The following is a 14,630-nucleotide window of genomic DNA, read 5'->3' as shown; positions in this document are numbered from 1 at the left end:
CTTATATTTATAAAGTGTCATTCACAACCTCTAAATGCATTAGCTCTAATTTTTAGAATTTTGCGCTGGATTTTCCCCAACAGAGGAGATAGATTTTTTTCTCAATTTACTTCCTTAAGTCGTTTTTAATCACTACTCTTTTCAAAACTTCTCAATTAGCTCATTTTTAATTTTTTTTTATGCTCAAGGGAATACCTATCCTCAATATGTAATGCTTTTAGCCTTGGAATCATTTGCTTCATCTCATGTGAAGCAAAACCACAATGTGGGAATCCAGCACCAAACACTGGGGATTTCAGGCTGCCATTGAATTGCAACCCTGAGAGTCTAGATGACAGACACCTCTCAGCACAATGAGGATAGCTTCTGGTTTAAAACAAAAGAAAGGCTCCTAAATAGTGAAGAATGTTGTGATCCCTGTACTCATCACTCTTTTAAGGCTAAGTTATTTAGATCAGAAGGTCCTAGGTTGAATTTCAATGAATAGTGCCATGGGATCTTTTGTGTCTGCCTGAGAGGGCAAATGGGGCCTGGCTTTAAAGTCTGATCTGAAAAATGGCATCTTGGGCTGCAGCATAGGGCAATACTGGACTGAAGTCAGGCCAGAGTATATCAAGAACCTGGAATGTGACTAGAACCCACAGCCTTCTGGCTCAGATGTAGGAGTGCTACTACTGAGCCAAGGCTGTTGAGGATGAGGGATGACACTATTCAAAGAGGTGACCTGGCCAAAATTTATCCCTCAGCTAACAGCATTGAAACTGATTACCTGGTTTATTATCCCAATGCTGTTTGTAGGACCTTGCTTCACAACTCAAACACTTCCAGGTTAATTGATGCATGGTTCATTAGATATACGCACTTTGTTTAAAAGGTCACAGATCTAGGGACACAGCTATAATGGACCTACAATGGTTAATGGTGGAGGATTTTGGTTACTGCAAGCAGCTTTGATGCTCAGGGCTGACCTTACAATATCATGAGAGTTCAATGCATTTAAATAATATCACAGCAATCCCACCTCATAGCTAGTGATGAAAGGAACAAGCGGAGGCAAGGTGCAGGTTATATAGTATCAGCAGAACTTAAAAGACAGCCAGTTGCCTTGAATCCTGTCCTGTAACTGAGGTGCACAAATGGTTGCAGCAAAATCATGAGACAGAAAAGCATCATTTGAGAATGCTGCAGCTTTAAGAGAGTCTAACTTGTTTCAGTAGTATAAGCAGCAAAGGCCAAATTGCTGGGTCAGTATAAGACTACTTGCCCCTAAAAGGAAGAGAATCCTAGCTAACACGGATGAAATAGCCCACCAAGTTACTTAACCTGAAGAAAGATAAAGTGGCCTTGGAAGGGGTACAGCACAGATTCACTGGAACAATAGTGAACTTAAAGGGTTATGTTAACAGATTGCATGAAGATGAGTTTTTTTTGCGTTTAGAAGATTGAACATGATTTAATCAAAATATTTAAAATTATAATGGGATTCAATATGGTAGATCCAGAGAAACTCTTTCCTCAGATGGGTGAATCCAGAATAAGAAATTTAAAGTTAGCATTAGGCCCTTCAGGAGTGAAGCATTACTTCATGTAAAGGGTGGTGGAAATCTGGAACTATCTCCTCATTAGGATGTAGGTGCTGGAACTGTAGGAATTTTCTAGATGGAAATGATTGTTGGGTAGAGATATCAAGTGTCTATGGAGCCAAGGTGGCAAAATAGAGTTAAGCTGAAGATCAACCGTGATATAATTGAATGGTGGAGCAGACTTGAGAGACTCCAGTTCCTGTGTTCCTACTGCAGTTTTTTGCATTCATCCTTACAGTTTGGTGTGCCAATGTGCTTCATTAAACTACTGCTTACATCACTACTATAGCCATATGTATTTTAAAATTGCACGGATAATCTGAGAAAACATCAAATCCATTAGGTTGGTGCCTGTGCATTTTTTTTTTTAATTTTATGACTTCTTTTCAGTTTTCCACAGGTCATGTAGCACCACTCAGCCTAGGGAGCAAGCAATTTACAGGTTCCCAGGCCTCAGCCAATGCTACTCTTTATAGAAGAGCACCCCTGAGTAGGTCACAGTCAGATATTCCCCTCTCTCTTTGAGGGTGTCTAGATATTGCCTGGTGGCCTAAACCCAAAAGCGCATATAGTCATGGGCTTCCACCAGCCTCAACACTGTGCTGTAGCACATTGATTTATATATAGAGGCAATCCTTACACGAGCATTGACATTTGTTCGGTCTTAGGCATCATACTTATAACTCCTTAAAGTTTTACTTACTTCACTCCATTCACTGGCTGACCATTCAGGGCAGGGGAATTCATTGCATCTCTGAGATATGACATTCTGATGCTCATTGCACTCTTGGTTAACAAGATGTCTGCCAAGATTGTTCATGCAGTATGCCTCCCGAGTCCTTGTTCCACTGCCACAGGTTTTTGAACACTAAGAAAATCAAAAGACCTATCACTGAGGTTGTATGCAGGAATGCACAACTCAGACTGAAATATGAAATGGAAAGACAATACTATTCTCCTTTTACCCTTAGTCCTTTCTGCATGGACTTCATTTTAATACATGGGGGGATGTTACTTATATTATTGCACACACAGTTATATACATTTCAGGCAATATGAATGATCATCAAGATTCTCCTTTTGAAGTTCAGATTTTCAGAAAAATACTGACTTCAGAGCATGGATTTCCTGATCACCGAGCTTTTAATGCTGGTGTTAACACATTCAATGTACGTATTAGCACTGGTATTAAAAAATACTGATCACAAAATCCAAGCTTATCTGTCCACTGGGTGAGGCAGTTAGGTTGCTCAGTCTAACCATTACCTGAGACCAGGATGTATAATGCCAACTAGTCCTGTGACAGTCTCCATGGCAGGGCTCTCTGCTGGGAGGTTTTGGCTGACTCCTACAGTATCTGTCGTCCATGGGCTCACTTGGTCCTTTAGCGTGGGTATACTTCATGCAGTGAATGTCTTGTGTTCTATATCCTGGTCCGCATTGTGCCGTACATTCACTCTTACCTACTGCATGCCACCTAGAATCAGAGCAGAGCTACTTATATTTTAAAGTCAATCATTTTAAATTCCATTGAGAAGCACTCATTCTTTGGAGCATCCATAAGAATACGGTAATTTTTTTTCTGACCTGATGGTTTTTGGCGCTCAGAAAGGCGAGAGATATGTGGAAAAAGTAGACCACCTTTTCATTTTGAGACACAAAGTGTTAGCATTAAGCAGTTGCAGATAGGACAGCCAGATATCGAAGGAGGAAGGGAGATATTTGAGTTCCGCTCAAAATGTGCAGAGAGTCAGTGGAATGGCCAATAGGCCTGCCCAAAATCAGGAGGCCAGAACAATTTTCAGGTCAGAAAGCTCCAAGACCAAATAACAATTACATCAGGTGGACCTCCGGTTGCCGAGGTGCCCCTCCCGTCCATGACATTCCACAGCCAGCCACCTGATTCTCAGGCACGACATGGGATTCTGGCGTTTGAAAATCATCCCTAATGCAGCTCAGCAACATTTCCTTCTTACACATCAACCACTCCTTGTGGATTTCCTGAATGAGCATGTGTGCTGAATGCAAACTTAAGGTTCCTCTCTCCCCTGGACCTGCATCATCTAACAACTGGGTTGGGGCTTTAATCCAGGTTATGTTTGGCCTGAAGGTGAAGAGATTTGGGGAATGAGGGTTTGGGGGAGAGGGGAGAAAGGGCACCGAAATTTTGCAATGCGCTCTCAGTGCATGGAAGTCAGGAAATTGCAGTGTCTTTCCACCAAATAAAATTACACCTTAACCCCAACTGATCTACTGCTCTAGCAGGCAGTGGATTTTCAATAAAATGCTGAGCCGGACTTTACGGCCCCTTGTCGGGCACATTTTTGCCGGGGTGTTGGGGGTGGGGAGCACGTAAAATAAGTTGGGTGCCCAGCCCAGCTCCTTTCCACCTACCACAATATGGTCCCCATAAAACAGTGTGGTTAAGTCGCCCACTCAGCTACCTCCCCTTATCCTACCTGAAAAGTTTGACATAATTTGCGTTCAACAGCATTCATTTGTGATCACTTGATATCAGTTGAACTCAAAAACAATTATTTAACATCAATGGTGCTCAGAACAATCATTTGATATCAAATGCACTCAAAAACAATCATTTAGCTATCATTTAACATTGCAAGTAATGTAACTGACATCAACTTCATCAATTGCCCCAAACTGCAGCACTCAAACATTTGTGATTAGCAGCATCACTCAAGCATTTGGACACCAAAAGTGATCAGTTTATTTTCTATATTTCTAAACTTCGACAGCTTCAAACATCATAAAACTAAGCTAACTTTAAAAAAAAACAGACCCTGTTTTGATGGGGTACTTCTATGTTTTTCTTTATAACCTATAACCCTTGCAGCACAACACTGACCCCCAACACCCGTCGTGCCCACCCCCTCCCCGGGCTGCAGCAGTTCCCTCCCCAACAACATCCCCCCAGAGCAATTTTCTCCCCACCACCCACTACCGAACAATCTTCTCACTCACCACCCAGCCCAGAGCAATTTTCTTCTACCGTGCCCCATCCCACCCCCATACTTTCAACAGTCAAACTTTTCAGCTAGGGTGAGCCAACATAAAGCAGGATTAGGTCATATGACCAAAAGTTTGGTCAAAAAGGAGAAAGATTCAGGGAAAATCACGGGCCACTTTCCCCACAGTTCGTGCTGCTGACCCTTATTTCACACCAATGTCGGGATCCCGAAGCCTGTGGGAAAAATCCTCGCCTGGGTATCAGAAATGAAGGGCAGGATTTTCTGGAAGTGCCTATGGCAGGAATTTACAGGGCCAGCTGGAAACTGGAAGTGACATTTTCCGGCCAGCCCTGTTGTAAGTTTGAAGTCGGAACAAGGGCAGCAAGGACGGTTAGAGCGAGGTAAGTATTGGGGAAGGGGTGGGGTAGTGGGGGGGGGGGTGCGGCAATGTTGAGAGAAGTGGGCGGGGGGTGGGTGTGGGGAGGATCGAGGGAGGTCGAGGGGAGACCCAGAGATCAGAGAGAGGCCCTGCAAGAAAGACTGGAGGGAGGCCTTGCAAGATCAGAGGCATCAGCAGGGCCCAAGGCCTGGAGGCTGGTAGGAAGCGGTTGGGGGGAGAGTTTGGAGGCTGCAGTGAGAGTTTGGAGACTGAAGGGTGAGAAGGGGAGAGAGCCGGGACTGGAAGGGGAGAGTTTAGACACGGAGCCTGGAGGGGGGTTGGGGGTGGGGGAGAGAATTTAGAGCCTGAGACTGGGGTAGCAGGGGTGGGTAAGAGAGTTTTGAATTAAGCATTGATGGGGATTAGGTGTTGCTCTCAAGCTTGTACTGTATAGCGGAACAATTTTTTTATGGACTAAATGTAAAACTGAATAAATTCAGATATTACTTAAGTGATTAATGTTTTTGTATTTTTCAGTTGCTGAGCGTATTGTATAACTTCGAGTGCGCTGGATAGCATTCAGCACACTTTCAAATTTGATGCCAACTTCATTCCAAATTAGAACTTTTGATGTCAAATTGTAACTGACAGTACTGAGTACACTTGAAAGCAAAAATGATGTTAAAATTTTTGGGTAGGATAGGACTATTGAGGCCCTTAACTGCCCAATTAATTGGCAACTAAGGGCTTCAATCTGCCTCCAGTGTCAGAAAACCCTGAGCAGTGGCAGGCGGGCCAGAGTGTGAAGGTCATTTTTGACAGGACGTCTTTGAAAAAGCAGGAAGGAAGGTGGACACATCAATCGTGGGGTGCCCTGTGCGCACTGGGGGCACTTCCCCCAAGATGTCACCTGCCTTCGTTCCCCCACGCCTGCCCTTCAAAACCCAGCCTTCCACTCTCCTCTCCTCCATCCCTATTAGGCTTTGCGATCTCTCCCTGCCCTAAAAGCCCGGGAGTTACCTGTTTCCGGTGGCCACTCTTCTTCCTGAACCTCCTTGCAGTGGCAGCAGAACCCACGACTGAGCTCTGGCACTGTTGGACAGTAGTGGCTTCCAGCTAATCAGATTGGCTGACAGCTCTCAGGGGTGGGGCTTTCTGTCTACTGAAGGGTGTAAGTCCAACCCTGAGCCTGTTTAGCGTGCCCCCAACATTTTATTACTGTGGAGCAGGCTTTTTAAAAGTCGGTCCGTTTCCTTCCAGGGGCTTGAGTAGTATGCACACCATCACCCACCACCCCACTGTCCCATAAAACCCAACTTGCTGTGTGCTAGGATGAATCTTCAAAATAAAAGACTTTTTCCATGAATCATTCAATACCATTAGCGGCCTATAGTTGTTGACAGCTTCATCACCCTTGATTCACTGCCACCTTTGTTCAAGGACAGCTGTCAAAAAGAGCATATGTTAAATGGTAACACAAGCCCCATGATTTCCCACACAGCATATACTTGACTCAGTGATTCTGGCCGGAAACCACAAATGAATTGTTGAAAATTCTGCTCCAAGGTGAACAGCTAAAATACTGCTTTTTACCTTAATTCACATTCTGTGTTGCATGGCTCATTGTCTGGGATTGGGCGAGCCAAATGTTCACACCTTTGGTCAGAAACAACCAAGTGATCACTCTTACGCACACAGACCACTTTTCTCCTCCGTTCCCCTATAACAGATACAGAAGCAAATCAGTACTCATTCTAGTGTTTGTACAGAGAATCCAGTGCCTACCCAAAAGCAAGCCTGATGCTTCAGTTTATAGTATAGGGTGGGCGCATTCTCTGAATACACAGGCACCATCTGGTTGTAGCAAAATAATTCTACTGAGATTCTTTGGAAAGAAATGATTTTCACTGTTCCCAGTACAAATTGAGTGAAGTACAAATAGAGACAAAAGCAGTGGTATACTGGTAATTTCAGTTTACACTACACATCACATATCGGGGATTGAATCTGCAACCTTTGACAAATCTGGGGGCATACTACTGCCCCCCTCAAAATCTTGGATTTTGGACATTTTAATAAGGCCATTTTCCAGCATTTTGGCATGGACATTTTACAAGAGTAGCTGTATTCGGATGTGTAATCTACTTCATACAGGTTAGAAAGATTTCCAAGTTTGATCGCCAGTTGAATCAGCTGATTCCCACCAGGACTGTGTGAGGGCTATCACAATTGCCAGGGTACCCTTGGTTTTTGAGGAAGAATTCAGCCAGGAATCCTCCTGCTGGAAGGTTAATTTTGGTGAACATCCAGCGAGGAGAGAATATTTCTAGTGTTGAATGACCCACCAGTCCTCAGAGTGAAGGGTCACACATGAATAGTGATTACATGGCTGAGATACTGAAAAATGTCTGATTCCTTTGTAGCTGTAGCCAGGAAGGAATTAATGTCTTCAAGAGAGGGGGATGGGAAAAATATTTCAGTGCTAAGATTTGTCCTTGCTGCAGTGCCATCATTGCAATATTATCCGAAAATGTGCATATAAATCCAAAGTTAATCAATTTGAGACACAGCTTAGATCAGATAAATTAAAACCAAAAAATGCTGGAAATGCTCAACAGGTGCAGGCTGCAAAGGTGGAGAGAAGCAGTGTTGTTTCAGGTCAAGTCGACCTTTCGTCGGGCTTTCTGCTAAGCATCTCCAGTATTTTGTTGTATTTATTTTAGATTTCCAGCACCTGCAGTATTTTGCTTATCACCATACTCTCAGCATAATGCTAATCAGCTGCTTTAAACCTTCAAAATCTTGTGGTGGGAGAAGAGAGCAGCACCAACCAGTTCAAGCAAAGTGGAATCAGTCACTGGAAAGTTCCTAGTTTGCCCACAAAATTCAGAAGTATCCTTAATTGCTTGTCATAAGTGCAATATTATAGTGAAGGTATTTACATACTGGCCGTGTGATCAAATTTAAAGGAGAATTGACTTCATGAAAAAGTGTTGCAGAAAAGCCAAGAGGTTCTGAAATGATGTGGGGGTTCCACTGGTGTGATAACTCTAGCAAAAGACTGGTGAAAACCCCAGGGAAGTGCTGTAAACTGTTACATTACACAAAGGCAGGCCCATTTTGACACCACCAGCTAAGCATTATTTTCATATTAAATGTATTTTAAGATACAAAAATGAAATGGAAGTAAAAGGTTGGAGTTTACCTTGGCAAAGTCTGTCACACTCTTGCCATGAACCATATGGATCCCAAACAAACTGCTCCAGTTGGTCCTCTATGGGTACATTAAAAGAGTAACGCACATCGGGGTTGTACAAATTTCCAACAGATAAAACCTAGCAGGATTTAAAAGAAAACAAATTGTGAATATCAACAAATGTGAAAATGCTGTGCCTTTAATAACATGTGCTAATTAATGCTCCTAAAATAATGGTAGAGAAAATGAAATTCCTGATATGCAGGCAGAGAATTACCATTCAAAAATAAGAAGGTATTGTGTTGTTAGAAAAAAAAAATCCTACCTGCAAAATCAGCTCTTCCTCAATTTGATCAGTGCAGTTAATGCGCTCCACATCATTGTCTGAGCCACTATATTCAATCGTGGCTCCCTGCACATTTATTTCTCGTTTAAACATGCTCACCACAAAGTTTCCATTCAGGATGAAGTTACCTTGACTGTCAGATAACGCTAAAGCACAGATCAGAAAATTCCATTAGGGAAAGTAGTGTTGGATTTAAGCAGATAGATCACAAATTGTACTAAGAAACCCAGGGCCAATAAGGGAAAAATGTACTCTGGAAAATTCCTCTCTGATCCCCTTAGGAAATTGAAATCAGTCCAGGAGATCACAGACCAAGCGACATCTGTGAAGCCCCTTCTGCATGATGCAAGAACCAATCCAGCTCCCTCTGGAAGTCATGCAGAGGCAGCATCCACCTCACCACTGAGCCATTAAGTTGTGGCTGAGTTCACAGCGATTGAAAAAAAAAATCAAACAGCATTATTTGAAGAACAGCAGAATGTTCTCCTCGTGCCTTCCCTCAGTCAACATCATTCTTCTCAAATCTGGTTTAAATTGGATTCTGCATTTTGCTTTCTTAAGTACATTTGTGTGCATATGAATGTATGCGTGACTGCATGTCATTGGATGTGGACATCGCTGGCATTTATTGCCAAACCTTTCTTTAAAAAAAACTATACTATAGACTACATTTTGCGAACTTGGCAAAATGTTGCATTAGGCAATGCACATCATGGACAGTGTGAGGCCTTTAACCCTATCAGAACTTCTTTTCAGCAGAACAGAAAATAAAAATTTGGGGAGATTTGGGGAGACTCTTAGAAACCGAATCTGCATTTCAGATTTCAAAGGAGGAAGTAAATTTTGCTTATAAAGATGAGTCTATATAGAGAAAGTCAACTTTCCTCAAGATTGTAATCTCTGAAGAAATGGTTTTTGTGAATAGGAGTTAGCTGAATTGTTATAGGTAAAGTGCATCATGAGCTGAAGACTACCAAGTATTGAATAAATAAGCCACAAAAGTGCTTACCAAGGTAGTTGTCATCCTCTGGCTTCCCTGAATAGCTGTGCTGCCGTACATCAATATTAGTTGCTCCTGAAGGTATTCTTACTACAATATTATACCCTTAAAATAAATCAATAATGTTAGTACATGCATTATAAACAATCATCTCTTCCAATAAAATCCACAACATGTGCCAAGATTTGATCTTTAACAAACTGATGTGACTCCACACTGATATGTTTTCTAATCTTATGCTCTAAATTGCTGTAACTGACTCAATAACAGCAATAACTTGCATTTATAGAAAGAGTGAACTTTCATTTCTATAGCACCTTTCAAGACCTCAGGATATCTCAAGGCACTTTGCAGCCATTGAACTCCTTTTGAAGTGCAGTAATTGTTGTAATGTAGGAAATATGACAGCCAATCCATGCACAGCAAGGCCACATGAACAGCAATGTGGCTATGACCAAATACCCTGTCTTTTTGGGATATTGGTTGAGGGATAAATACTGAGCAGGACACTGGGAGAACTCCCCTGTTCTTCAAGTAATGTCATGGGATCTATTACTTCCACCCAACGGTACTCATCAGTATTGCAAGACAGCGTCAGCCAAAATCTGCTGACTCAGATGTGAATGTGCCACCTGTGGTCCACAGTTAACACCCGTCTTTATTAGATAGAAAAATGTTCCACAGCACTTCACAGAAATGTTCAGTAAAAATGGATGCAAGTCCATCCACCTATTAGGAGTGAGGACCAGATGCTGCCCCTATCCTACCCTGCGTCATCTCACTTTCCTTCAACATCTGCCTTCACTGGAATTTAAAATATGCTTGTTTAAATTCCTTATGCTCAAATCTCTCCATCACCTCACCTGTTTCCACCTCTGTAATTTATTCCAGCATTACAATTCTGCAGAATAAGCAGACTTTTTGTATGTCCTTTTTCCAATCACCCCAGCTTTGGTGGTTGTGCTAACTTGGTCTCACTCTTTGGGCTTCCCTTCCTAAACCCCTCAGACAGACCAGCTTTAGTTCAGCAATTCTGTGCACATCTGAAAGACTCCAATTCAACTTCAAGTTAGTGATCAAGTTATTCTCCCAGATATTGAACTTCAGGAACTTTGCTAACTCCAGTGGCATCATCCATGCAGAACTTTTGTCTGGCACTTCACCCCTCTCAACCCACAGGGACAGCAATTTAATTCTGGTTCTGTTACCAAGCACCTCTACCTGCAATGTGTAGAACTGAAAAGCAATCAATGTATGTATGTATGAGCAATTATTAAGAAACTTATAAACTGAGATTGAAGAAAATGAGCTGAAAAAGTGTGTAAACTTTAAACAAAAAAATGAACATTTTGCACACAATCAGAATTAACTTACGTAGTTCAGCACTCACCTCTAAAATTCTCCATATTCTTATGCTTATTTTGTACCATAGTTTTCCATTTGATTAACATTAAAGTGATTTTTGCAGTTTTAACTAAAGTGCCAGCATTTCACTTTTCTCCGTTGAAGGGAGCCATTAGGCGTCATCATTTAAAGATGGGGAACCATTTCCAAAGTGGCCAAACATATCTCCTAACACTGCAGCCACCTCATTTTACATTTACTTCAGGCAACTGCATCCAATCAGTGTGTATGCTGACCTTTCTATGACCCTCCACGTGTTCTCACCGCAGCAGATGGGAACAAGAATTGGATTCTGCTCATAGCTATGGGTAATAGCTCTGATTACACTTAAGTGCATTACACATGATTGGATTCTACGCATGGGAATCCAGGCATAAATTGCTTTTGTACACAGCTACAGAGTTGTATAAACAGAGGATAAAATCAATCCAGATTAATTCAGTTTTTCCATACACAATGATGCTCACTGATAGCAATAGAAAACACTACAAATGCTTAGGGCTGGATTTTGGACCCCACTAAGGCCAGGGTTGGAGATGGGCGGGGCTGACAATTTGCGCCACTGGCTGGAGTGCCAATTCCTCGGCCCCATCCCACCTCCGGCCATTTGGGGAGGCGGAATTGGGGTCAGCAGGGCTATGCACCTCCGCATGACGAGTAGCTGATCAGAATCATTAAGGGCCCAATTGGTGCCAATTAAATTAGGCCACCAAAATTTTCTAGTCAGTCTCCAGGTTTCTGCACTAACAGAGGCAGTGGAGGTGGGCACCCAGAAGCAGACTGGGTGGGGGAACCAGCCCTCCAGGCAGGCCTAGAGGCCCTCCTTACATGTCTAGGTGCAAGATCAGCCACAGGTTGCCCTATAGAGGTGTAGTGTAAGAGTGTTTAGGTTAGTAAGGGTTAAGGCGGGATTGGGGAAACAGTACCACCTATGTTATGATGTAGAGAGTTGCATGATGGTAGATATTGTGTGGAGAGAGTCTGAGAGAAGTTGGCATGAAGATAGAACCTAGCTAGGGCTATACCTTGGAGATATGTATACTTGTGTGTTAACAATAAACAGTTTATGTTCAACCACACAATCCTCCAGACCTCTTAGTGAGACACCAAACAGCCTTACAACAAGATGGAGCTACGTAACTGCCCTTCACACCCTCACTGGCCTGGCTGATGAATATTTTTTAAAAATCAATAATTTAAAACGGTTGGAGAGAGAACTCCTTCATTTTGAAGCCCCCTCTCTGTAATTGCTTCCCATTGCAGCCTATTGCTCCTCTCAAGGTATCTGATTGGCCCCCAACTTCCAGAGCCCACACGTTGCTATTAATTGGACATAGAACCTGTTTCTAGGCCAGTTAAGGGAATTCTGCCATGAAAATCCTAATGAGTGAATGTTTCCCCCGGGGGGGGTTGGGTTTGGGACCGGGAAACAATCCAACTTCTATTTCCCACCCTTGGAAGGAAAATCCAGACCTAACTGTTTACAGAAGCCCCTGTTCTGACAGAGCTAATTCTTCTTGAGATGGTTATTTTGGAACTTGCAGCTCTTAAGTACCTCAACTGTGAGCTGAGACTTTGAACGTTGGCTGATCATTTAATGACGGACGACACCACCACAGAGCTCGATCCTGGCCTCACACAACAGATATACTTTCCAGCAGGAGTTGCTGGATATATCAGTGATCAGAAGCAGGAATTCTGAATGAGGATTCCCTTCCATTACCCAGAAAGGGATCATTTCCAGTCCTGGGCTATGAGTGTACCCTGACAGAGGACCATCCCAGGCTGAGTCTTGTATCTGGAAAGCAGTTGCAGACTTGATTGGATTTCTAAAGCTGGACCTTCTACTGCTGATGGAGATGAGCAGTTGGAAAGTCATGACTGTCTGAAAACATTGGGACTGGACTCTGTTCTGATCCAACTGATGTTAATACTGGGCAAGTTAAATCCCAGAGTGAAACCAGGCTTGGTAGATCCTAACTATATTTTCCTTTTTAGAAACTGTGGAGGTCAGCTACTGAACACATTCACAAGCGTCGGCCAGTATAATTTTAACACAAAGAATAAAACGTTTATGAAACAAGAAAAAATGAACTATATTACACAAGACAAAAAGGTTGGAAAGATTTCAATACAAATACAAGAAAATGATTCAAACTCTCACTATTCCTTTTATCCCAGCGATCCTTACAGACACAAAACCTTAGTGAAGATTTACCACTGTGTCAACATCAAGGTTTCTTGCTTGGGTTAGCTCTGTTTCAAACAGTTTTCCTCCAGCAGACATCTGAGCATTAACTAGATGCTTTACTTCAGCTGGTATCTCTCTCACTCAGACACCCAAAAACCACAATCTAAACTCACTATTACTTCAACTTCAGAGCAAATGCATGGGTTGTCTAAACTCAGTTCCCCAGCAGGCTTGCTGGGTTCCTTATTAGAGAGATTAGACCTTCTGCCTGCACTCTCTGGTATACAGGCACTAACTGACTGCCCTGCTGTGTTCCCCTGTCTCACTGTGTGTCTCTGGACTCCCGTTGCTCAGCAACAGCACAGTTTTTTCTCCTTTATTTCTTTAACTTCACTAAACTATGAACCCCTTGGTAACCCATCTCTTTTAATCTCATTAAAAATGCATGTATAGAAACAGGGCCTCTGACTTCCTGGCACCCAGCTCACAAATACCTCTAAGTGAAACTAAAACCAGGTTTCACCTTTCTTAACACCCAAATAATATTTCACAATTTAAAAACCAAAAGCTACTTACCTCTCTTTGGTCTGCCCACCCTCCTGCACTCTCCATCCTTCTCAAAGATACCCCCATAAACCTCTGATCAACAAGGCTCATGGCACCAAATCCCCTGCACTGGGGCATTCAGCACACGTTGCCTCAGTTGAGGGCAGTAAAAACACAATCCTGACTCCAACATCTCTGTCTGGCTGTGATAGGCCTATACCAGCTGACGAAGCCCTGACAATCCGAAGATAATGCACACGGGGAGGGGATCCAACGAAAACTGGCTTTTCCTGCACTTTGCTGCGAAATGGGTGTTCCTTCAGGGCCAGGATTAAGAAAATCAACCCGTATTAATCACATATGAAACCAGCCCATCCATGGGAGAAGTTCTGTGAATTGTCCCAATCATGAACTGGATCTATGGATTCCTAGGACCAAATGGCACCGTAATGCATCTCATTGTTATTTAAAATTGCTCTATTGTGACTAGATTTCCAAGAGCCTTTGCATAATAAATCAAAAGCAGCATGCTGAACAGGATATAAACACATTGGGCAGAATTCTCTGCCTGTCGGGTGGGTGGGCCCGACCCAATCTCCGGCGGGCGGGGAGCCGATCCCCGCCGGAGAAGCGGGCCCCACCGCCATTTTACGTGTGCGGGCTAATTAAGGTCCACCCAGCATGGTGTCCGGTGGGAAGCGCTATGCGCTCCCTATGCAGGCGGAGGGGGATTCCCCAAAAGCGAGAGTGCGCTCTTTCCCGCATGCGCACGAAGGAGAGCACATCTCCCTGAGGCTAAGCACTGCCTCAGGGAGATCGCTGACACTTTGAAATACATTAAAAATAGACAAAAAAACCTTAACATGTCCCCCTCATGTGACATGTTCATAATTTACAGAATAACTTTATTAAACATTTTAAAACCCTACATGAAACCTCATCCTGCCAGTGGATGAGGTTTCATGTTTTCTCTATTTGCCGCCGGGGCTCCTGGCCGACCCGACAACCTTAAGGTTGGA

At 43.0% G+C, this 14,630-nt stretch overlaps 1 protein-coding gene across 1 annotated transcript in view; it reads right to left on the bottom strand.

Annotated features, from left to right (window-relative positions):
* LOC144696757 (A disintegrin and metalloproteinase with thrombospondin motifs 20) overlaps nucleotides 1-14,630 on the bottom strand; it is a 440,683-nt gene that overhangs the window by 183,599 nt on the left and 242,454 nt on the right. Inside the window, exons 16-21 of the mRNA XM_078568442.1 lie at nucleotides 9,480-9,575; nucleotides 8,450-8,616; nucleotides 8,134-8,263; nucleotides 6,522-6,648; nucleotides 2,850-3,060; nucleotides 2,287-2,451 (exon numbers count right to left, since the gene is read on the bottom strand). Coding sequence (XP_078424568.1) covers nucleotides 2,287-2,451; nucleotides 2,850-3,060; nucleotides 6,522-6,648; nucleotides 8,134-8,263; nucleotides 8,450-8,616; nucleotides 9,480-9,575 — 896 coding nt within the window. The remainder of the gene's footprint in view (nucleotides 1-2,286; nucleotides 2,452-2,849; nucleotides 3,061-6,521; nucleotides 6,649-8,133; nucleotides 8,264-8,449; nucleotides 8,617-9,479; nucleotides 9,576-14,630) is intronic.

This window comes from Cetorhinus maximus, chromosome 22, assembly GCF_964194155.1.
Source record: "Cetorhinus maximus chromosome 22, sCetMax3.hap1.1, whole genome shotgun sequence".
NCBI lineage: Eukaryota > Metazoa > Chordata > Chondrichthyes > Lamniformes > Cetorhinidae > Cetorhinus > Cetorhinus maximus.
Note: the sequence above shows the minus strand (reverse complement) of the source record. Positions and strands in the feature narration are given on the sequence as shown.